Source organism: Hypanus sabinus, chromosome 28, assembly GCF_030144855.1.
Source record: "Hypanus sabinus isolate sHypSab1 chromosome 28, sHypSab1.hap1, whole genome shotgun sequence".
Classification (NCBI taxonomy): Eukaryota; Metazoa; Chordata; class Chondrichthyes; order Myliobatiformes; family Dasyatidae; genus Hypanus; species Hypanus sabinus.
In genome coordinates, this window is record NC_082733.1 from 3,393,323 (window position 1) to 3,417,131 (window position 23,809).

The 23,809-nt window shown below is 40.7% G+C and overlaps 1 protein-coding gene across 6 annotated transcripts in view; it reads left to right on the forward strand.

The window, feature by feature from the left end:
- LOC132382386 (SHC-transforming protein 1-like) overlaps nt 1–23,809 on the forward strand; it is a 210,744-nt gene that overhangs the window by 141,617 nt on the left and 45,318 nt on the right. For all 6 annotated transcript variants that reach the window (XM_059952522.1, XM_059952521.1, XM_059952525.1 and 3 more), the window contains one exon: nt 7,058–7,111. In XM_059952522.1, coding sequence (XP_059808505.1) covers nt 7,058–7,111 — 54 coding nt within the window. The remainder of the gene's footprint in view (nt 1–7,057; nt 7,112–23,809) is intronic.

Here is a 23,809-nt window from a genome sequence, read left to right on the forward strand (position 1 = left end):
CGCATCGAGGGAAATAACACATTCAGGAATCCCAGTTGGAGGTGAATATAAAATATTAAATAAATGCCGAATGTTAAAAAAAGGGAGATGGTTTTTAATAAAACCTGATTGGTCATCAGAGATAATCGAGGGAATAACGGTTTCTAATCTATAAGCCAAAACTTTAGCTAAGATCTTTACATCAACATTGAGCAAAGAAATCGGCCTATACAAGGAACACTCTGTTGGGTCTTTACCCTTTTTTAATAGAAGAATAATAGATGCCTCATTAAAAGAGGATGGCAATTTGCCGTAATTAAACGAGTCAGATAATACTGAAAGTAACTGAGGAGAAAGAAGTGAAGAGAATGATTTATATAAAATTCTACAGGGAACCCATCAGGTCCAGGAGATTTCCCTGAGGACAGAGCAGAAATTGCAAAAGATATTTCTTCTGATGATATAGGCGCAGTAAGTTTGGCTTTAAAATCAGATGAAAGTGAAGGAATATTCAGATTATTTAAAAATTGATCAACAGAGATATTGTCATTCAAAGATTCAGAGGAATAAAGCCGAGAATAAAAAATTTTAAATGCGTTATTAATTTCTAAATGATCCGATATAAAGTCTCCGTTCTCCTTCTGGATCTTTGTAATATGTTGTTTGGCTTTGGAACGCCTCAGCTGATTAGCTAGAAATTTACCAGACTTATCCCCATGAATGTAAAAGCAACTCTTGCTTTCAAGAAGTTGGTGTTCGACAGGTTGAGTAGTCAGAAGATTAAATTTAGTTTGGAGTTCTACACGCTTCTTGTATAGTTCAGGGTTCTTAGTTTGAGCATACAGTTGATCCGATTCTTTAATCTGGTTAATGAGGTCTAATCGATCTGCACAGGATCTTCTGTTGAGATTTGCTGTGTAAGAGATTATTTGACCCCTCAGATATGCTTTCATGGCATCCCAGACAATCTGGGATGACACTTCAGGTGATGTATTAGTGTTAAAATAAAAGGTTATCTGATCCTTAATAATTTTTTAAAAATCATCATCCGATAATAAAGTTGAATCAAACCGCCAGTGTTTATTCCTCTGAGGGAGACCAGGAAAGTTTAAAGAGAGAGTAATTGGGGCAAGGTCAGAAATCAGTATACTCTGATAGTCACAAGAGTAGGCAAATGGAATAAGTTGGTTATCGAGTAAGAAATAGTCAATTCTAGTGAAGGTATGGTGAACATGTGAAAAAAAAGAATAATCTCTCTCAGTAGGATGAAGGAAACGCCATATATCAGAGATACCAAAATTAGAGAGAAACGATTGGATAGCTAAGGCAGATTTAGTAGGTGATCTGGTAACAGAGGACAATCGATCCAGATTAGGATCTAACCAACAGTTGAAGTCACCACCCAGTATAAGAGAGTATGAGTTTAAGTCTGGTAGTGAGGAAAAAAAACATTCAAAGAAGTTAACATCATCAAAGTTGGGGGCATACAGGTTTGCTAGTACAACTTTAGTGTTATATAGTTTACCAGAAACAATAATAAAACGGCCATTTTTATCGGATATTTTATTATGGAGTTCAAAAGGAATATTTGAGTTAATAAGAATGGAGACTCCCCTAGCTTTAGCAGCAAAGGATGAATGAAAATGCTGACCCGCCCACTTTGACAGAAGCCGGGAGTTATCAAAACAACGAATATGAGTTTCTTGAAGAAAAGCAATGTCAGCTTTGAGTTGTTTAATATGTGAGAATACTTTTCTCCTTTTAACAGGGTGATTCAATCCCTTTACATTCCAGCTCACAAATTTAAGTGCACTAGCCATTATCAATTACTAATGCATAAAAGGCAGCAGGCATATAAAAAGTCAAGCAATACAATAGCAGTCTGGGAGCAAAAATGTAAACATAGATTCGTAAAATCAAAACATAAACATGTCCTGAGCAATAAAGAAAAACAATAAATACAGTGAGTGATGTTGGAACTGGAAAACCCACCCCATCCACACAGCCCAAAACTAGACGGCTACCAAAAAAATTAACCCAAATATAACTTCCAGATCTGTGTCATTAACAGCAGTTCCGTATAAATACTATAGCAAATAGTAACTAGTTTATGCACTAGAAAACATAACTATCAATTGGAACATCTTCTGCAGAAATATAAAACTTAATACAGAGTAAATCAGAAGAAAACCAAAACTAACCTACCCGCATAAATTATGGAAGAATAAAAGAAGAGAAAGGGGAAAAAAAGGGAGGAAGGGGAAAATTACAGATTCAAGAAGAGTACTTATCAACCATTTACAGAGAGGAAAAAAAATCAAAAATTTAAAAAAAGTGGAAAAAAATAATAAATAAATAAATAATCAGCGGTTAAACTGTGAACCAACAAACAGGGAGGCCTTCAATAAAGACTTCAAACCTCCAAAACAAGTCAATTGTAGAACTCTATAGATAAAGTTATACAAGAATAAGATAGATTACACAAGTACTATTTAAACGTCCATAGGGAAACATTAAGCACAGAATGTCTATTTAAAAAAGACACACCAAATCCAGGGAGAGATTGTCAACAGCCCTTAGAGTTTCAATAAATAGTGTCTGAGTGATTCAAGTAAAGTCTGAGTCTGGAAAAAGTAATTTTACTACGAGAAGTACTTATCCACCATTTTAGGAGGGCCGATTGGGTTCTGAAGATGGCTGGATAGCCGGAAGGCTTGCAACAAATGCCTCAGCCTCCTTCACTGACTTAAACCACTTATATTTTCCAGTATTAAGCGTGATTCGTAAATCGGCAGGATTGCGAAGAGAGGGTTTAAAACCACGATCAAAAAGCACTTTCATTACGCCTTTAAACTCAGCACGCATCTTTAAGATCTGGGGTGCAAAATCCTCCACAAAGCGAATGACTGTATTTTGGAAAGTAAAAGTACCTCTGCGACGTGCCTCTATAATCAGATGGTGTTTTACCTGGTATTGATGAAAACACAAAATTACTGGTCACGGGCGGGAGCCCAGAATTCCGGGGGGATTGTAGACCCTGTGTGCCCTTTCGAGCTCAGGCGGGTTCGGAAGCAAATCTTTCCCGAATATCTCACAGAGAAACTCGGCAAAAAACTTCACGATTGATCCCTGTTCGGTGGCCTCTGGCAACCCAAGAATTCGAAGGTTACTGCATCTGCTCTGATTTTCGAGATCCACCATTTTGGAAAGGAGTTTGTTACATTTTCCCTCTAGGCTGGAACAGAGAGTCTCCAAGTATCAAACACGACTTTCTAAATCTTCAGAAGTCGAATCGATGCAAGATAAGTGTTCAGCATGTTCGTCCACTCTATCATTGATCCGATCCAGTTTGGCTTCCAGCTGTTTGAAAGCGGTTCTAAATTCCTTTAAAATATCATCTCGGTGTTGGTCCAGCGCAGCAAGGGTCTCAGGAGGCAGAGCCGAAACTTCCTTTCTCCCGGATTTAGAACTCTTGTTAGACATTGTAAGGTAGATGTGTTCACAGGCAAGTGAAAGAAACCAAATAAAGTTCCTAACTAAGGTTTAAAAACTGGAGACATTTAGTGCAAAGATAGCGACAGTAACGGAACAAAAGTTCGGAGCAGCTAAGCAATCGCCATCTTACCGGAAGAGCCAACTATTTTCTAAATACAGAGAAAATTCCAAACTCTGAGGTGCAAAAGGACTTGGGAGTTCTTGTGCAGGATTCCCTAAAAGTTAATTTGCAGTTTATATCAGTAATGATGAAGGAAATGTAATTACAGCATTCATTTCGCCAGGACTAGAATATAAAAGCAAAGATGCAATGTTAAAACTTTATAAGGCACTGGTGAGGCCTCACTTGGAGTATTGTGAACAGTTTTGGGCTCCTTATCTAAGAAAGGACATGCTAGCATTGGAGAGGGTTCAGATGTTCATGAAAATGATTCCAGGTTTGAAAGCCTTATTATATGAGGAGCATTTAATGGTTCTGGGCCTATACTCACTGAAATTCAGAAGAATGAGGGGGTATCTCATTGAAACCTATTGAATGTTGAAAGGCCTCAATAGAGTAGATGTAGAGAGGATTTTCTCTATTGTGTGGAAGTCTAAGTCCAGAGGATACATCCTCAGAATAGAGGGTTGTCCATTTAGAATGGAGATGAGGAGGAATTTCTTTAGCCAGAGAGTTGTGAAACTGTGGAATTTATTGCCACTGGTGACCGTGGAGGCCAAGACATTGGGTATATTTAGGACAAAGGTGATAGATTCTTGATTAGTCAGGGCAAGAAGGGATATGAGGAGAAGGCAAGAGGTTGAGGCTGAGAGAGAAATAGATCAACCATGATGAAATGGCGGAGCAGACTTGAAGGGCCATACAACCTAATTCTTCTCCTATATCTTATGGTCTAATTTAAGAAACACTTGAATAGGTGGATACATGGAGGGGTGGGGCTTAGAGGGATATGGGCAAAACTCAGTAAACTGCGACTAGATGCCTCGGCACCACAGTCAACATGACAACGCACACAAACTGCTGGTGGAATGCAGCAGTTTGTGTGTGTTGTTTGAATTTCCAACATCTGCAGATTTCCTCGTGTTTGCTCTTTACAGTCAACATGAACTGCTTGGGACCATGCTGTATAGCTCGATGATGCTATGGAGATTGCTGGTTGCGCAATAAATAAGAAAACATAACTGCAAATCACACAATTATATTCTACAGATAAAGTATGTCGTCTTCTTTCCCAGAACAAGATTTCACACTGCAATTGTATATTTCAGGGCTAAATGTCAGTAATATACAGTATATAAATCAAATGATAGACTGTGCTGACAATCATAAGAGTGGGCAAATCACTGCTAATTAGCTGCAACTGCTCCACTCCACTGTATAAATGTAAATAAACTAAAAATATCTTTTCACACTTATTTTTGCAGAACACTTGAAAGATAAGTCACTGTATAGTTTCATAGAAACAAAGCAATCTTATGTAGCTGATGCAGAGACCTTTGCACGTAGCCCAGCTTGGGGTAGGCTTCCACTTAAACCAAAGTCACAGAATTTCCATTGTCCATTTGTCCTTCCCCACTGATCTCCCTCCTGGCACTTATACTTGCAAGCAGAACAAGTGCTACACCTGCTCCTACACCTTCTCCCTCACTACCATTCAGGGCCCTAAACAGTCCTTACAGGTGAGGCGACACTTCAACTGTGAGTTTGTTGGGATCATATTGTGAGTTTGTTGGGATCATATACTGTGCCCAGTGCTCCTGGTGTGGCCTCATGTATAGTGGTGAGACCCGATGTAGATTGGGAGACCGCTTTGCCCAGCACCTATGCTCCATTCGTCTTAAAAAACAGGATCTCCTAGTGGCCTTCCATTTTAATTCCACTTCCCATTCCCAATTTGATATGTCCATTCATGGTCTCTTCCACTGTCATGATGAGGCGACACTTCGGTTGAAAGAACAACACCTTATATTCCATTTGAGTAGCCTCCAGCCTAATGGCATGATCATCGATTTCTCAAACTTCCGGTAATGTCCCCCCTTCACCATTTCCCATCCCCTTTTCCCTCTCTCGCCTTCTTGCCTGCCCATCGCCTCCCTCCAGTGCTCCTCCCCTCTTTTCTTTCTTCCATGGTCTTCTCTCTCTTCCACCAAGCAACTTCCCAGTTCTTTACTTCATCCCTCCCCCTTCGGGTTTTACCTATCACCTGGTGTTTCTCTTTCCTCTCCCCTCCCCCACCTTTTAAATGTACTCCTTGGCTTTTTTTTAATTCAGTTCAAATTTCTGCCGTCTTCTGAATTCAGTAACAGCATTTCATCAGATTAATCCAGACACTTTCATGAGTCAAAGTCAAAGTTTGAGGAGATATAGGCATGCTTTCCAACTTACTTTTTTTGAAAATAGAATACAAATGTTGAAAATTTAAAGTTTAGATGGTTGCTAGAGAATTTTTGATGCATGAACAGCATATAAACAAGAATTTAATGCAATAGCTAGGTTCATTCGCAATCACAGAGGTTCAATGAACAAATGGACTGAAAGAGTCATCTTTATCACTGAAATATATTAAAGCATAGATGTATGTTGTGTAATTTCGAGATCAGGAAAGAACAGCGAAGAAGGTGGGATAATAAGAAACGTACAAGGAAAATGAAGGAAACATCCAATGAGTGCAGCGGTTGAAGGCAAAAATACTTAGAGCCCAAACTTGGAAAGACAACACAGAATGTGGGATGCCATTCAGGAAAGGGCATTATTCCCAGACTGATGAATTAGACAATAGACAATAGGTGCAGAAGTAGACCATTCGGCCCCTCGAGTCTGCACCGCCATTCTGAGGTCATGGCTGATCATTCACTATCTATACCCAGTCCCTGCCTTGTCCCCATATCCCTTGATTCCCCTATCCATCAGATATCTATCTAGCTCCTTCTTGAAAGCATCCAGAGAATTGGCCTCCACCGTCTTCCGAGGCAGTGCATTCCACACCTCCACAACTCTCTGGGAGAAGAAGCTCTTCCTCAACTCTGTTTTAAATAACTGACCTCTTATTCTCAATCCATGCCCTCTGGTACTGGACTCTCCCAACATCTGGAACATATTTCCTGCCTCAATCCTATCAAATCCTTTAATTATCTTAAATGTTTCAATCAGATCCCCTCTCAATCTCCTCAATTCCAGCGTGTACAAGCCCAATCTCTCCAATCTCTCTGCGTAAGACAGCCCTGCCATCCCAGGAATCAACCTAGTGAATCTACACTGCACTTCCTCAATTGCCAGAATGTCCTTCCTTAAACCTGGGGACCAAAACTGTACACAATATTCCAGGTGTGGTCTCACCAGGGCCCTGTATAAATGCAAAAGGACATCCTTGCTCTTGTACTCAATTCCCCTTGTAATAATTGATGGAAAATGAAACTCGAGGGGTTCAGTATTGCGTTTACTGATATACCGACAGCCCAACAATGTAATGAAAATCTTTACAATCTTATTCCATTTTGAATCTATAAATGATGACTTAGAAATAGAAAAATTTCAGCTTTGAGAAATCCAACTGGAGATTAACATGTACTCTTTGTTTTACAGTTCGTTGCCAACCACAGCATGCAGTCGGTCTCTTTTGCTTCTGGAGGAAATCCAGTGAGTATAAGATTGTTTCATTGCATTACAGAAGGAACTGACCATCTTTAACTGGGTACCATTGAAGGTAAAAATGTCTTTATAATAAAAATGCACAGGTATATGTTGTACTGATTCATTGGAAGCTCCTTGGTACATGTTGCCATCCATTCTTATTCGCTAGTTCTCCATTATGTCTGAAGGGTATTGAATAACAAACTTGTAATAGAACCACTGTCTCATCTGTTATAACACCTCAACTTCAGCCATACAAATACATATAAATTGGGCATCAACTTAAGCAGTGAATGGTAGAGTACTGAGGAATAGGGTAGAATAGATAAATCTGGAAATACAAATCCGTAACTCCTTGAAAGCTGCATCATAGGTAGGTGGTAAAGAGAGCTTTTGCCATGTTGGCCTCCATAAAGTATTGAGTATAAGAGTTGGAATGTGTTGTTGCTGTAGTTTCAGTCTGTTCAAGATGGCTTTCAACATCACTTTGCTTGCATGGCTGATAAGACTTCTGGTTCTATAATTCTGGCACTGCTGTAAGTTCCCTTTCTTTGGGAGAGTTATGGTGAGGGATATGGACCATTCCCCGGTCTGCCAGATTTTGTTGCAGATATTGGTGAGGATGTCTATCATTGTCTCTCTTCCATGTTTTATCCACTCGGCTGAGACACTGATTATTTCTGCAGCTTTCCCATTCTTCAACGATCTTATGGCTGCTTCTACTTCTTCCCACAGAATTGAAAAGTTGTCATTGCTTGATGAGTCCTGGCTTGCGAGTATGCTGGGGTCTCCTTGGGTCTGATGGATGCAAAGACATAGGGATAGAATTAGGCCATTTGGCTCATTGAGTCTGCTCCATCATTCAAACATGCCCGATACTTTTATCCCCTTCTCAACCCCACTCCTCGGCCTTCTCCCCATTACCTTTGATGCAATATCCAATCAAGAACCTATCAATTTCTGCCTTAAATGCACCCAACAACCTGCTGCTTGTGATAACAAATTCCACAAATTCACCACCCTTTGGCTAAAGAAATTTCTTTACGTTTCTGTTTTAAATGGACTCCCCTCTATCCTGTGCCCTCCTGTCTTAGACTCCCCCCACCACAGAAAACATCCTTTCCACGTCTACCCTGTCTAGGCTTTTTAACATTCGAAAGGTTTCAGTGAGATCCCCTCTCATCCTTCTAAGTTCCAGTGAGTACTGATCCAGAGCCATCAAACTTTCCTCATATAACAACCCTTTCATTCCCTGAATCATCCTTGTGAACTGCCTCTGGACCCTTTCCAATGCCAGCATATCTTTTCTAGATGAGGAGCCCAAAACTGTTCACAATACTCAAGGTGAGGTTTTCTCAGTGCCTTATAAAACATCAACGTTACATCCCTACTCTTGTATTCTAGACCTCTTGAAATGAATGCTAACATGGCATTTGCTTCCTCACCACTGACTCAACCTGCAAGTTTCTAGTGTTCTGCACAAGAACTCTCAAGTCCCCTAGCTTCCCAGATTTTTTGATTCCCCCCCCATTTAGAAAATAGTCTGCACATTTATGTCTACTACCAAAGTACATGATCATGCATTTTCCAACATTGTATTTCATTTGCCACTTTCTTGCCCATTCTCCTAATCTGTCTTGTCCTTCTGCATCCTACCTGTTTCCTCAACACTATCTGCCCCCCACCAATCTTAGTATCATCTGCAAACTTGGCAACAAAGCCATCTATTCCATCATCTAAATCATTGATATACAGCATAAAAAGAAACTGTCCCAACATCAACCTCTGCGGAACACCACTAGTCACTGGCAGCCAACCAGACAAGGATCCTTTTATTCCCACTTGCTGCCTGCTACCAATCAGCCAATTCTCTAACCATGTTAGTAACCATGTTAGTCCATAAACAATACTTAGTTCTTCTGTTGGGAATGTCTTCATCTTCTGTGAGACAGTTTCCTTCTTTGTCTCGAATGATGCTGACTCGTGACTGTCTCTGTTTAGTGAAGTTCTTCACAATTTGAAAGACTCGCCGGCTGTTGTTCTTGTTTAGGCTATCTTCTATCTCTACACTGTCTCTCAATCCATCCTTCCTTGGCTTTGATCATGTTTTTCCTGATCTTGCTGATCTTTCTGTAGGCTACAGCTCCTGTTGTTGTGTTGTTCAGGTCTCTTCTAGTGTTACACATTTCCATGATCTCCTTTGTTACCCAGGATTGGGTTTTCCTTCAATGTTTTCCAAGTATCTTATTGGCTATTTCTATCAACACTTCATTGATCTTAGCTGTCAATGTTTCAGCATCTTCATCTGATTCATGCTGATACATCTGGTTTTAGCTTCTCCTCTCAAATTGCAGGGTGAATTCTATTATATTATGATCACTAATGTTATATTATGGTTCCTTTGCCTTAAGCACCCTAATCAAATTTGATTCATTATGCAACGCACAATCCAGAATTGCCATTTCCCTTATGGACTCAACTACAAGTGGGTCTAAAAAACTACCTCATAACAATTCTACGAGTTCCTTCTGTTGGGATCCAGCACCAATCTGATCTTTCCCAATTTACCTGCATTTTGAAATTCCCTCATGACCATCGTAACATTGTCCTTTTTAGATGACTTTTTCATCTCCTGTTGTAATTTGTTCTCCACATCTTGTTCTTTTTACCATTGTAATTTCTTTATTCTACCAGCAAGGATTTTATATCTTTTGATCATATGTCACTTCTTTGATTACCAATAGAACCACCCATTCCTTTTGCCTACCTGCCTGTCCTTTTGATGTAATGTGTATCTTTGGATATTAAGTTTGCAACTGTTATTTTCTTTCAACCACAACTTAGTGATGCCCATAACATCATCCCTGCCAATTTCTAACTGTGCCACAAGATCATCTATCTTATTCTGTATACTGCGTGCATTCAAATATATTACCTTCAGAACAACATAAAACTAAACAAGATTATTTAATGCCATTTCCAGTACACAAGTGTAAGGAGAACAAAATAATTTTACTCCAGATCTGATGCAGCACAAAAAAGCACAATAATACAATAATAACAAAAAAGCAAAGCAAATATAAATACATAAGATAGCTTATATACAGAAATTAATTGTATGTCCATAAAGTAACACTAGGCATAGGAGTGTCTGTACACAAGGTGACTCTGACAGGAATTGATAAAGTGGTGGTGGGGTGGGTTTGTGGGTGGGCATGTTGATCGACCTCACTGTTTGGGGAACATAATGATTTTTGAGTCTGATAGTCCTGGCGTGGACACTACACATCCTCCTCCCTGATGGGAGTGGGACAGACAGTCCATGAGCAGGGTGGGTGGGATCCTTCATGATGTTACTGACCCTTTTCCGACAGGTTTGTCTATGTATGTCCTTGATGGCATGTAGACTGGTGCCGTGGATGTGTTAGGTAGTTTTGACTATCCATTGTGGAGACTTCCTGTCCACCACAGTGCAGTTTTCGTACCATGCAGGTAGAATGCTATCACCCTGTATTCCTGGATGCCTCTATTCATCACCCTTTTCAATTTTACCTCATGTTACCAGAGTTAAATTCTAATCCCTTTCTAAACTTTGTCTTTTTTTCTGAAGGCTTTCATAACTTTTCCTTCCTTTTTACTTTGTCCTTACTTTTCCAAGGTATTGAATCCACTCCCCTATCAGCCCTTGTTATGGGATTTGCCAGGATCCCTGGTCCTTGCAGGATTCAGGTGGAGCCTGTCCAGTTTGGAACAGCTACCTCTATTCTCAATACTGGTGCCGATATCCCACAAAATCAAATCCACTTCTTCCACGTCAATCTTTGAGCCATGCATTTAGCTCTCTGAATAAGTCATAGAGATGGGTTTGATTGCAACATTTAAGAGAAGTTTGGTTAAGTACATGGATGGGAGGGATTTAGAGGGCTATGGTCCAGGTGTGGCTTAATGGGATTAGGTAAGAATAACAGTTCTTCATGGACCAGATGGGTCAAAGGGCTTACTTCTGCACTGTATTCTTTATGACTATGACGGACTGCAGTGATCTTTCTTTGTAATTGATGCACTCTCTTCTGTATTTTCCCTTGTACTATCTGAATGTACTAATCTAATTTAATAATTTGTATGGGGGACATGCAAAACCACGTTTTTCATTGCTCCTCAATGAACCTTTCAGTAAGAAACCAATTTAGCAATTTTCCAGTTAGAATAATCAGGGTAATAATTAATGCAGTTAACTTCTTGGGATATAGTTTTGACTATATGAAATTTTTGGACTTCAAATCAAATGCCTTTTCTAACAAGTTTAATAAATGCCACAATTGTGGTTAGGATATGTAAATTTGATTCACTCATAATCAATCTAAAATTGAAAAGAAATATTAGTCCAAGTAATGTGATCATGAATATACCCAATTATTAAAAAAAACCTTGCCTGCTTCATCCAGACTATTTAGGTAAAGGGGTGTTCATTCTGGCCGGAGTCACTCCACCCCCACCGTGCTCTGCTGTGCTGTGGTCAAACACCAGCTGTCCTCTCCGTTGGCGAATATACAGTTAACCATTCAGATCAGCAGCATTGGTCATTTACTGGATCCTGAACTCTCCCAGCCTTGTTAACTTTGCAAGTCCCACAAATTAGTCAAATTTTACATTATCCAATTTATAGTATCATTCTCCTCAATCAGTATCCCATCATATCTAAGAAGACACAATCTAATATCAAGCAGTTTAATATGACTAAACATTGGGCAATCTAGGCATAGTGGGGATTTAATTAGAAAGTAGCAGCAGATGGGACCTTCACATTTTGTACCTTCAATGTCTAAGGAAAGATTTTACAAGTCATTTGTGTTTTTAAGCACAATTTTTCAACGGATTGAGTTGGTATGATAGGAATGAATGGAGAAATAGTTTAATATTGTAATATTGAATAATGTAATACTTAATATTGTAATAGTTAATATTGTAGATGAACAACCAGTTCTAGTACAGTGAGAGAAATCAGCTGAATGTTTTGAACAGTTTCTGCTTGTATTTAAGGTATCCAGCATCAAAAGTATTTTAGTTATTTTTGTTTATTAGTTTTATGTCCTCACTTTATTTTGCACATAGAACAGTAGAACACACTATTACACACTCATGTGCTATCTGTCTCTACCATCACTCTTAGTAGTGCAGTCCAGGTCCCCATCATTCCCAAAACTTGCCCCACACATTTCCCGAGTATTTTCCCCCTCTCACCTTCAAAAAATGCCCTCTCGTTGAAAACATTTAAATTGTGGAAAAAAGATACCAGCTGTGTATCAATACCTCGCATAATTTCTGTCAAATTTCAGTGTCAAACCACCTAGAGAAAGTAGCTCCAGATTGTCCAACTTCATGGCACACCAGGAAGCATCCTGGTGAAACACTTCTGCATCCATTCTTCCTAAAACGGGTCAACTCGCATTGAAAGCAATACTGCAGATCGGGGTGCCCAACCCTTTGTATGCCATGGACCCTGACCATTAATTGAAGGGTTTGTGGGACCCAGGTGGGGAACCCTTGCTCTAGATGCAGCCTAACCAGAGTTTTATCAAGCTGCAACATAACTTCCTAGTCTTGAACTCAGTGCCTTGACTAATGAAGCTATGTGCTTTCTTTACAGCCTTATCAAACTGAACTACCAATGTTAGGATCCATATACCAGGACCCCAAAGTTTGTCTGTTCATCAAGGCTGTTAAAAAGCCTACCGTGGACTGTGTACTTTCCTTTCATGTTGGATCCATAATTAGTTCTTTGGTCTTGCTGACATTGAATGTGAGGTTGTTGTTCTTGCAAGACCACTCAACACATCAATCTGTCTTATTCTGATATTCCTCCTTGTCACCATCTGAAGTTCTGCCAACAACAATGGTGAATTTATAGATGACATTTCCTCAGTGCCTAGCCACACAGTCCTGAATGTAGAGAGTAGAACATGTGGAATTATAACATCCTAGCCATCAGTGAGATTTGGCGGCAGGAGGGGCAGTGTTCAAGGGTTTAGTTGTTTTCATGTGATAGAGTGGAAAGGATTAAAGGAGGAGGGTTGACATTACCAGCCTGGGAGAAGTGCTTAGATGGGACAGTTTGGAGTGCTTGTCTAGTGAGGTTTTATGGGTCAAACTGAGGCATAAGAAAGGTATGATCATATTAATGGGATAGTATTATAGACTGCCTAACAGTCCACAGGATTTAGAAGAGCACATTTGTTGTGAGGTCGCAGACTGTTGCAAGAAGTAAGGTTGTGATAGTAGGTGATTTTAACTTTCCGTATATTGACTGGGTCTCCCACACAGTAAAGGAACTAAATACAATAGAGCTGTCATGATCTGGTCCAGAGCCCGCATTCCGGGTTTGATCCGGTCCATGGACTCCGGACTCTGGGTCTTGCAGCCATCCCTCCCATCACCCTTAAGCCTATTAGGGTCCTCTTGGCTTAAGGAGGCACACCTGTTGCCTATTCAGCTGGCAGGTGTTTATAAGGGGTCCTGGGACTGACTCTAGTTGGGGGTTGTTTTGTTTGTCCTGTTTTTGGGCTCTGACCTGTGTGTCATGTTTGTCCTGCCTGCACTGTTCTCCCGGTCTTGTTCTGTTCCTCCTGGTTTGGACTCCCCACTGCTCACCTACTAATTCTGCCAGTCTGTTCCCATTGTCACCCTGGTCCTAGTTCCCTTTTCTTCCCATGTCCTGTTGGGCAGGTCAGGCCAGATTGCTGTTGCTTGATGGGGGACTCTGCCCCTTTTCCTACCCCTTGCTTCTGATGGGTGGCACCCCGCACCTGTCCAGGTTTCCTGTATCTTTCCCAGGCCTCTGTATTCATGCCTGGGAGACGGCCCTGCCAAGCAGTTATGTGACCTGCCTAGAGGACTCTGCCCCTTTCCTACCCCTTGCCTCTGTCAGGTAGGTCAGGCCAGATTGCAGTTACCTGGCAGAGGACTTGCCATGAACTCTGGGATCCTGCATCGCCTGCCTGAACCCTAGCTTTACCCCTGCACGCCATGTCCTCCTTGCATGCCATGATCTCCCTATCTTGTTCTATCCTTTAGTTATTCCTGTTCTGTCCCTAGTACTTCAGTGCCTGTGTCCTGCACTTGGGTCCATTCCATGTCCCCCTGTGACAAGAGCTTGTCAAATGTGTTCAGGAAAGTTTCCTTAATCAGTACATAGAAGTCCCAACTAGAGAGAAGATGACACCAGATCTCCTATTAGGGAATGAGAAATGGCAGGTGACATAAGATTATGTAGGGTGACATTTTGCATCTCATGATCACAATGCCATTAGTTTCAAGGTAATTATGGAGAAGGATAGGTCTGGTCCTTGGATTGAGATTCAAAATTGGAGAAAGGCCAATTTTAATGGTATCAGAAAGTGTGGATTGGGACAGATTGTTTTCTGGCAAAGATGTTCTTGCTAAGTGGGAGACCTTCAAAAGTGAAATTTTGAGAGTACAGAGTTTGTACGCTCCTGTCAAAGTAAATGGCAACAGTTAGAAGTTTAGGGAACCTTAGTTTTCAAGAGATTTTGAGACACTTTTTTTTAAAAAAGGAGGTGCATAGTAGGTAGGAACAAATGGAGTACTTGAGGAGTATAAGAAATGCAAGATAACTAGCAGACAAGATAAAGGCGTACCTGTAGGCTTAATAAGAGCAAAAGGATAGCAAAGGACAAAATTAGTCCTCTGGAAGATCAGAGTGGTCTATTCATGGAACTGAAAGAAACGAGGGAGACCTAAAAAGGATCTTTTGCATCTGTATTTACTCAGGAGACACACACAGTCTATAGAAGTGAGGCAAAACAGCAGTGAAGCCATGGACCCTATATAGATTACAGAGGAGGAGGTGTTTGTTATCTTGAGGCAAATTGGGGTGGGGTAGATATATCCCGTGGGCTTTGCATTGCATTGCCTTGGGCCCTGTGTGAGGCTAGTGCAGAAGTTGCAGGGGCCCTAGCAGAGATATTTAAAACATCCTTAGCTATGGGTGCGGTGCCAAATAAGTGGAGGATAGCCTATGTTGTTTAAGAAAGGCTCTAAGAATAAGCCAACAAATGAAGAGGTCAGTTGAGGTCAGTGAGCCTGACAACAGTAGTGGGAAAGTCAATGGAAGGCATTCTGAGGGATTGGATATTTAAGTATTGTGTTTGGATAGACAAGGACTGATTAGGGATAATCAACATGGCTTTGTGCATGGAAGGTTATGTCTAACCAAACTTACATAGTTTTTCGAAGAAATTACCAGGAGAGCTGATGAAGGCAAGGCAGTGGATGTTGTTTACATGGACCTTATCAAAGCCTTTGACCAGGTCCTGCATGGGAGGTTGATCAAGAAGGTTCAGTCACTTGGCAATCAAGATGAAGTAGTAAATTAGATTAGACATGGTGGCAGCCTTTCTGTCTGTAACTAGAAGCGTGCTAGTGGGATTGCTTCTGGGTCCATTGTGTTTGTTATTTCTATCAACAATCTGGATGATAATGTGGTTAACTGGATCAGCAAATCTGCAGATGACACCAAGATTGGGGTGTAGCCGTCACCAAGGAAGACTATCAAAGCTGTAAAAATGGGCTGAAAAATGGCAGATGAAGCTTAACCACGCAAACACGAGGAAATCTGCAGACGCTGGAAATTCAAGCAACACACACAAAATGCTGGTGGAACGCAGCAGGCCAGGCAGCATCTATAGGAAGAAGTAAAGTCAACGTTTTGGGCCAAGACCCTTTGTCAGGACTAACTGAAAGAAAAGATAGTAAGAGATTTGAAAGTGGGAGGGGGAAATCCAAAATGATGGGAGAAGACAGGAAGGGGATGGATTAAGCTAAGAGCTGGAAAGTTGATTGGCAGAAGGGATACACAGCTGGAGAAGGGAAAGGATCATGGGATGAGAGGCCTAGGGAGAGAGAAAGGGGGAGGGGAGCACCAGAGGGACATGGAGAGGGACGGAGAGAGGAAAAAAAGAGAGATAAAAGGGGGAAGGGAGAGAATAATAAATAAATAAGGGATGGGGTAAGAAGGGGAGGAGGGGCATTAAGGGAAGTTAGAGAAATCGGTGTTCATGCCATCAGGTTAGAGGCTACCCAGATGGAATATAGGGTGTTGTTCCTTCAATTTGAGTGTGGCTTCATCTTGACAGTAGAGGCCATGGATAGACATATTGGAATGGGAATGAAGCTTAATGCGGATAAGTTTGAAGGGTTGCACGTTGGGGAGAATCAAATGGGGCAGGTTCTACATGGTGAGCGGTAGGGCACTAAGGAGTGTGGTAGAACAGAGGAAAAGATGCATAATTCCTTGAACTTGGCATCATAGGTAGATAGGGTCATAAAGACAGCTTTTGGCATATTGGCTTTCATAAATCAATGTATTGAGTACAGGAATTGGGATGTTATGTTGAAATTGCATGTTATAGCTGTAGCTTCAATAAATCTTTTATTGCTATTGTCTCTCCTCCAGAGGTGTCACCCTGAGAGTTTCAAGTTAGTAGGATAATGATATTCACTACTAATTCCATTCTTAACAGTTCATATCTTCAGCTTCTAATCCTCGCTGCATTTCTCTCCTTGTCCGTCCCATGTCCAGCCTGACCCTCCCTTGCATAGCATTTTTTTCAAGTTCTTTTTTAAACGGTAAACCTTGTTTTCATCACTTCACAAGTGGAATTTTCTAACATTGCAATTTTGGGTTTAATTAACCTGGGTTACAGCCTCCCCCTTTGAATTTATGCAAGTCCCTTTGCATACAGCTGCAGGTTGCACTGCAATGGGTCTGGAGTGTTCTTCATTTGCGAAATCTGGAAGAGACTCTACAATAGCTGAACCCAGAGCTTGGGAAAGGGACTGAACTACTGTCACTAAAGGATTTCTGAGCTCAGGATATGTTAGAGTTTTAGGTCTTCAGTGGTTCTCTCAAACTATTTCTTATCTGAGCTTGGAAAAAATTAGAAGCACTATTTTTGACTCATCAATTTTTGACCTTCTCTCTGCTTATTCTTGTTCAGGTATGGAGTTCCGGAGTTTTTGACACTATCATATACATATAAAATGTTATTATTGCCCATGTTAGTTTAGTTTAGTGTTTTTTTTCAATATATATTTTTTCTTGTATTTTTAATTTTTTTTTCTTCTTTTGATGATTATTTTTATTTTTTTCATATATAATTATTATAGACTTGATTGATTAATATACTATTTTTTTTGTTGTTGATATTTAATAGGATATTGTTATCTTATTATTAATGTAATCTCAAGTCTATTGCACATAACCTATTCACTATTATGTTATGTTCTCTTTATATATGAAATTCAATAAAAAGATTGAAAAAGAAAAGAAAGAGTTTTAGGTCTTTCTGTGTCTAGAAAACCTTTAGTGTTCAGGTTCTTCTTTGTGACAGTTTTCATTTGCCGTGTCTTTTCTAGTCAACACTTCATCCTGTGTCTCTTTTTCTTGTCGAATCTCAAACTCATTTGGGATTGACGAAATTTCCAGACTTCTGCCATCAGGTGGGATACACTGATTCCACATTTCATCATTTGCTGTTCCTTCCACAGGGTGTTCTTCTGGACTGATAGGTAAGTTACTTTCCACAGTGGGTTCCTCTTCATCAGGTAAGTAACTCATATTTCTTTGGAATTCCAGCACTGGGTCTGCCACCGGAGTGGTTGTAAATGGCTGGTTTTGGCTTGGGTTGGAGCCCACAGTTCTTCTATGTAACTTTCACAAGTTTCTCGACTCTTAGATAGCTCATCTACAATGTCAAGTCTTGGTCTGAGGTAATAAACCTCACCCTTGTCTTCTAAAGAGTCAATTGGATTTTCTTCCTTTCCAACTGACTGTTCGTCCTTAGTACTCCTGTGAGTTGTGTACTTGCGGACAGGGACAAGAGAAAGTTGTTTATTGTCTTCAGAAGGAAGAAATCCACAAGGGAGCAATAGATCCCTATATAAAGTTTGTTCGGACCCAGACTGGTTCTCAGGATGTACTGTGTAGACAGGCAGATCACCAGCTTGGCTCACCACTACATAGACTGTTTCTTTCCATTTATCAGCAAGTTTATTTTTACCTCATAGACACTCGTTCCTTACTTTTCTCAACTCTGAAGCTGTCACCTGTTTATCATATCTGGTCTTGATTAAGTTTGTCACTTTCTGTGAGTTTCCCCGTAGCTATCTTGAAGCTTAGGGTATCCTGCATCCTAGAGTACTAAAGGAGTTGGCCCTGGAAATTGCGGATGCATTGGTAATCATTTTTCAATGTTCCTTAGATTCAGGATCAGTTCCTGAGGATTGGAGAATGGCTAATGTTATCCCACTTTTTAAGAAAGGAGGGAGGGAGAAAACAGAGAACTATTGACCTGTCAGCCTGACATCAGTAGAGTCCACTGTAGAAGGCATTGAGAATAACATCAGCAAGTTTGCTGATTATACTAAGCTGGGTGGCAGTGTGACATATGATGAGGATGTTAGGAGAATTCAGGGTGACTTGGTTTGGCTGGGTGAGTGGGCAGATACTTGGCAGCTGACGTTTAATGTGAATAAGTGTGAGGTTATCCACTTTGGGAGTAAGAACAGGAAGGCAGATTATTATCTGAACGGTGTAAAGTTAGGTAAGGGAGAAATACAAAGAGATCTAGGAGTCCTTGTTCATCAGTCACTGAAGGTGAATGAGCAAGTGCAGCAGGCAATGAAGAAGGCTAATGGAATGTTGGCCTTTATTACAAAGGGAATTGAGTACAAGAGCAAGGAAATCCTTTTGCATTTGTACAGGGCCCTGGTGAGACCATACCTGGAATATTGTGTACAGTTTTGGTCTCCAGGCTTAAGGAAGGGCACCCTGGCTGTAGAGAAAGTGCAGCATAGATTCACAAGGTTAATTCCTGGGATGTCAGGACTGTCTTATGCGGAGAGGTTAGACAGACTGGACTTGTACACGCTGGAATTAAGGAGATTGAGAGGAGATCTGATTGCAACATATAAGATTATTAAGGGTTTGGACAAGATAGAGGCAGGAAATATGTTCCAGATGCTGGCAGAGTCCAGTACCAGAGGGCATGGTTTGAGAATAAGGGGTAGGTCATTTAGGACAGAGTTAAGGAAAAACTTCTTCTCCCAGAGAGTTGTGGGGGTGTGGAATGCACTGCCTCGGAAGGTAGTGGAGGCCAATTCTCTGGATGCTTTCAAGAAGGAGCTAGATAGGTATCTTATGGATAGGGGAATCAAGGGATATGGGGACAAGGCAGGAACCGGGTATTGATAGTAGATGATCAGCCATGATCTCAAAATGGCGGTGCAGACTCGAAGGGCCGAATAGTCTACTTCTGCACCTATTCTCTATTGTCTTTCCTCAAGATGAGATTTCAAATTTTGTACATACAGAGAATGTGATTTACCACGTTTGTCTTTCAAGGGTAGTCCAAAAGCCAAGTCAACTGGAAGTCTGGGATGTCATCTGAACATCAGTTCATACGTAAAGCCAGTCGTCTCATTCCTAGTACAATTATAAGTGTGACTAGGGGTTTCACAAATTCTCAGCAGCGACTTTTATCTTTCATCTTCAGGGTTCCTAACGTATTTACGAGGGTCCTGTTAAACCTCTCAGCCTCTCCTCTGGGATGATATGGTGTAGCTCTGACTTTTTGAATTCCAGCTGTCTCACACAATTCTTCAATCAAATGGGATTCAAAGTCAGGCCTTCTATCTAGGCCCTCTAGGCGCTTGGGATAACCATAATGCAAGATGAAATTTTCCCATAGGCACTTCTCATTGTCGTGGCTTTTAGGCTGGGTGCAGGAATAGCCAAAGCATAGTTAACGAAATGATCAGTTATTACTAACACATCGATCGGGTTCTAGTGTAAGAAAGTCCATGCAGACCAGCTGCAAGGGTCGAGTACTCATAATATTCACTAATGGAGCAGCTTTCTCAGGCAAGATCTTTATTCTTGTGCATCAACCACTTGTTTTAATCTTGTGTTCTACATCAACAGCCTTCTTGGGCCAACAGAATCGGCTTCTGACTAAATCCAGGGTACGGTCAATACCCATGTGACCAAGACTCTTAAATACCTCAGATTGAAACTTTTCAGGTAAAACAAGCTGGTATGTTGTTTTATCTCCGGTTAATCTTCTTCTGTAGAGAATTCTGTCTTTTAGCTCTAGACAATCACATTCTCTGAGAAGGAAGGGTAGTCTAGGGATTGTGTTTCTCACCAAAGGGGATGGTTTTTCTCCATTTTCCATCTGCTTGATGACTTTCCTAATACAAGGATCTGCTAACTGGGAGTCTGAAATCTCAGTATCAGAGAGATGAGAATTGACTGGTAATCCCCCACACTGATCTTCTTGTGTGTAACTGTCAGGTATAGCATTTGAATGCATCGTTAAGGATCAAATATACACAATGGCAATATCTGTGGCAGGTTCTGTTTGTTGAATAAGATGACTCTCACATATAGCTTGCTAACTTCACCTGCATCAGGATTTGCTTCTAGTTTAAAATGAAGCTTCAGAGTACCATGATATAACTCCCACTCACTCCGTCTCTTCTCAAGCTGTCTTCTCTTTTCCACTACTACTGCCGGATTGGGTTCGTAGCAGCAAGATCTGGCTTTGTGTCCATTTTCTCCACATTTAAACCAGTACCAAGGTTTTGGTTTTACACTTGGCTGTTTGTTAGTGATTGTGGACTCTTGTTTATCTGTTGTGTCAGCCTTTCTTTTTGGTGGCGTCTCACTTGCTGTCCTGGAGCTTGCTTTTCCCTTCTGCTGTCTGTAGCTTGTAGAGCAGCTAGTTGCCTTTGAAGCTCAGTGATTTGTTTAGTCAGTAGCACAGACACCTGGGGTCTGGGACTGAATAACAGCACCTGATTCGGCTGTTCCTACATGCTGTTTCATGCCCGCAGAGCTGGAAGCATGCTTGTCTTCCTCGGTACGTAGGAATGTCAGTAGTTCAGTAAACTATGGCGGGTTTTGTTTTTTCTGTTCCAGTTGCAGCTCTGACATCGGGGAGTGATCCCAACATCCCCCACAAAAATGCTTTAGGAGATGTTTGTTAGCCTCAATTTTGGCAACTCCACCTCACTTTGCTGTCAGTGTCAATGCTACTTGTAACCGCTGTAAGTAGTCGGACAGTTTTTCACCTGTGTTCTGTACCGTGTTCATGAATTTGGTGAAGAATTCATCTGTCTTCCATGGGGGCAAAAGCTGCATCTAGAAATTGTATGTAATTACCAGTGAAGCTCTAGGGCCTATTGACTTGAAGACGTCAGAAGCTGGGGGAAGAATACTTTCACATGTTTTCCATGTTCTATGAAGATCAGACACATTTGGGTTTTGCAAGAAAAGCCAAGTCTCATAATCTGCCTCATTAGATGGACGAGAAGTACTACCAGAAAAAGTTCGGAGCCTTACTGGCAGACTGCCACGAGCCATTAAGTCATTACTGCGCACAATGTGCTCCACTACGACTCTCTGAATATCGGGATCACTGGGAGAGAGGGATGGCTTCACTGCAACTCCAATAGTTTGGAATTATTCTGAATATCAGCTAGAGCTGTTTCCAGCTGGTTAGTATCAGAGGAGTCTGCTCTGGATTAAAGAGTTCTGGTCTTATTATGTACATCTTCAGCAGTTTCAACAGTGACTGTTTCCCTGCTCTCGATAGTAAGGGTTTCACTGATCTGGGTTAACTTCTCTGTCAAGATTACAGTATAATCTTTCCCACTGCGCTTTGCTAAGGTTTTCAACTCACCAAGGTAAGCTTGAATGGTGTCTTTTCCAAGTTTCTGAGTGTAAACACTGGCTAAAGTAACTACGTGGTAGGAAACATTTTGGGCACAGCTTGCCTGTTGAGTGTATGGTAGCAAGGGCTGGAGATCTTGCCCAGGAGGGTCAAAATGGTATTCTACTGAGGGACTTGGGAAATTCTGTACTGAGATGAATAACTCTGGCAAACGAACCATATTCTTTTTGGAAATCCAGTATTTCCTCATCTTGTTCTGTTCCTGTTATGCCAGTGACTGAAACAGCTTTTGGGATTTTGGCACCCTTTTCGTCTGTGACTCCTGTCTTCTTTCACTTATAGGTCTTAACTGATCAAGTGAGTTTGAACAATAAGATTTTTTTAATGCTTTCTATACTGATCGGTATGGTGCTGGTTATCTAATACACTGCGTCCTGGCTGGCTCACCGAGTTTTATGTAACACCTGTGTAGCACCGGTCTTGTCGTGTGATGAGTCATCGCATCTTTAGAGAAAATCAAATTACACTCGGTACTACAATTTTAGGCCATCAGAAGAATCCAGGTATCGGAAGGAGGCAGTGAATAGAAACCACACACTTCTGGAAATAAGGTCTTGTTTATAAGAAAAGCAGTATGTACAAAATATTTACAAGAGCAAGAACAATTCAAAATTCAAGCATTCTGTTTAGGTTCCAAATCTTAGATGTCAAACCACAACAAATTCCTTTTTAATTCGAGTCAGTGATATTCATTAGAATAACCTTTGTTACTCTAATCTCTCTAACTAATTAGATCTAGTGTTATTCCCTATTTAAAGTTTACAGACTAAACTTCCCTTTTTATTTATCCCTGATTAGTTAGAAAACCAAATATAATTCCTATTCTCAAGTATTATAGTCAACTTCAGTTTCTGTTTCAGACAGTATATCTACAAGTTTAAATTCAAATTCAATAATTATATATACAGTTTAGCACCTTTCACGACAATTCTCCAACATCACAATTCTTAAACAAACTATACAGGGTACTGGTGAGGCTGCACCTAGAGCACTGTGTGCTGTTCTAGTCTCCATACTTGAGAAAGGATATACTGGCTTTGGAGGCAGTGCAGAGGAGATTCACCAGGTTGATTCCAGGGATGAAGGGATTAACCTATGAGGGGAGATTGAGTTGTCTTGGGACTATATACTCTCTGGAATTCAGAAAAATTAGAGGAGATCTTATAGAAACATACAAAATTTTGAAAGGGATAGATAAGATAGAAGTAGGAAAGTTGTTTTTCTTGGTAGGTGAGACTAGAACTAGGGGACATTGCCTCAAGATTCAGGGGAGAAGATTTAGGACGGAGATGAGGAGAAACTGTTTTTCCTAGAGAGTGGTGAATCTGTGGAATTCTCTGCCCAGGGAAGCAGTTGAGGCTTCTTCACTAAATATATTTAAGATACAGTTAAACAGGTTTTTACATAGTAAGGGAATTAAGGGTTATTGGGATAAGGCAGGTAGATGGAGCTGAGTTTACGGATCAGCCATGATCTGCTTGAATGGTGGAGCAGGCTCGATGGGCTGGATGGCCTACCCCTGCTCCTATTTCTTATGTTCTTATTTTCATTTATGTAAAGTAAATCTCATTCAGTTACTTAGCAAAGTCTGCAAAAAAAATCAGTTCTTGCAGAAAATTAAATTTGGATTCTTTGAATGAAAATAAACTTATAATCCAACTGTATTAAATCCTCTGCAATCATTACACACTTCGTTCCCACACTGGTTCTTCATCTTGGTAGCTTGTCATCATGCTTCTTGGTTCATTGGATGGAATAGTTGATCATCCATGGAAAGTCAGTTCACAAACTTGTACAAAGCTTGACCAAATGCCTTGGTATGATTTTACAGAACTAATTACCGACTACACAGTAGGGATTTTGAACACTGGTCTCTGCCGATATTGTCTCG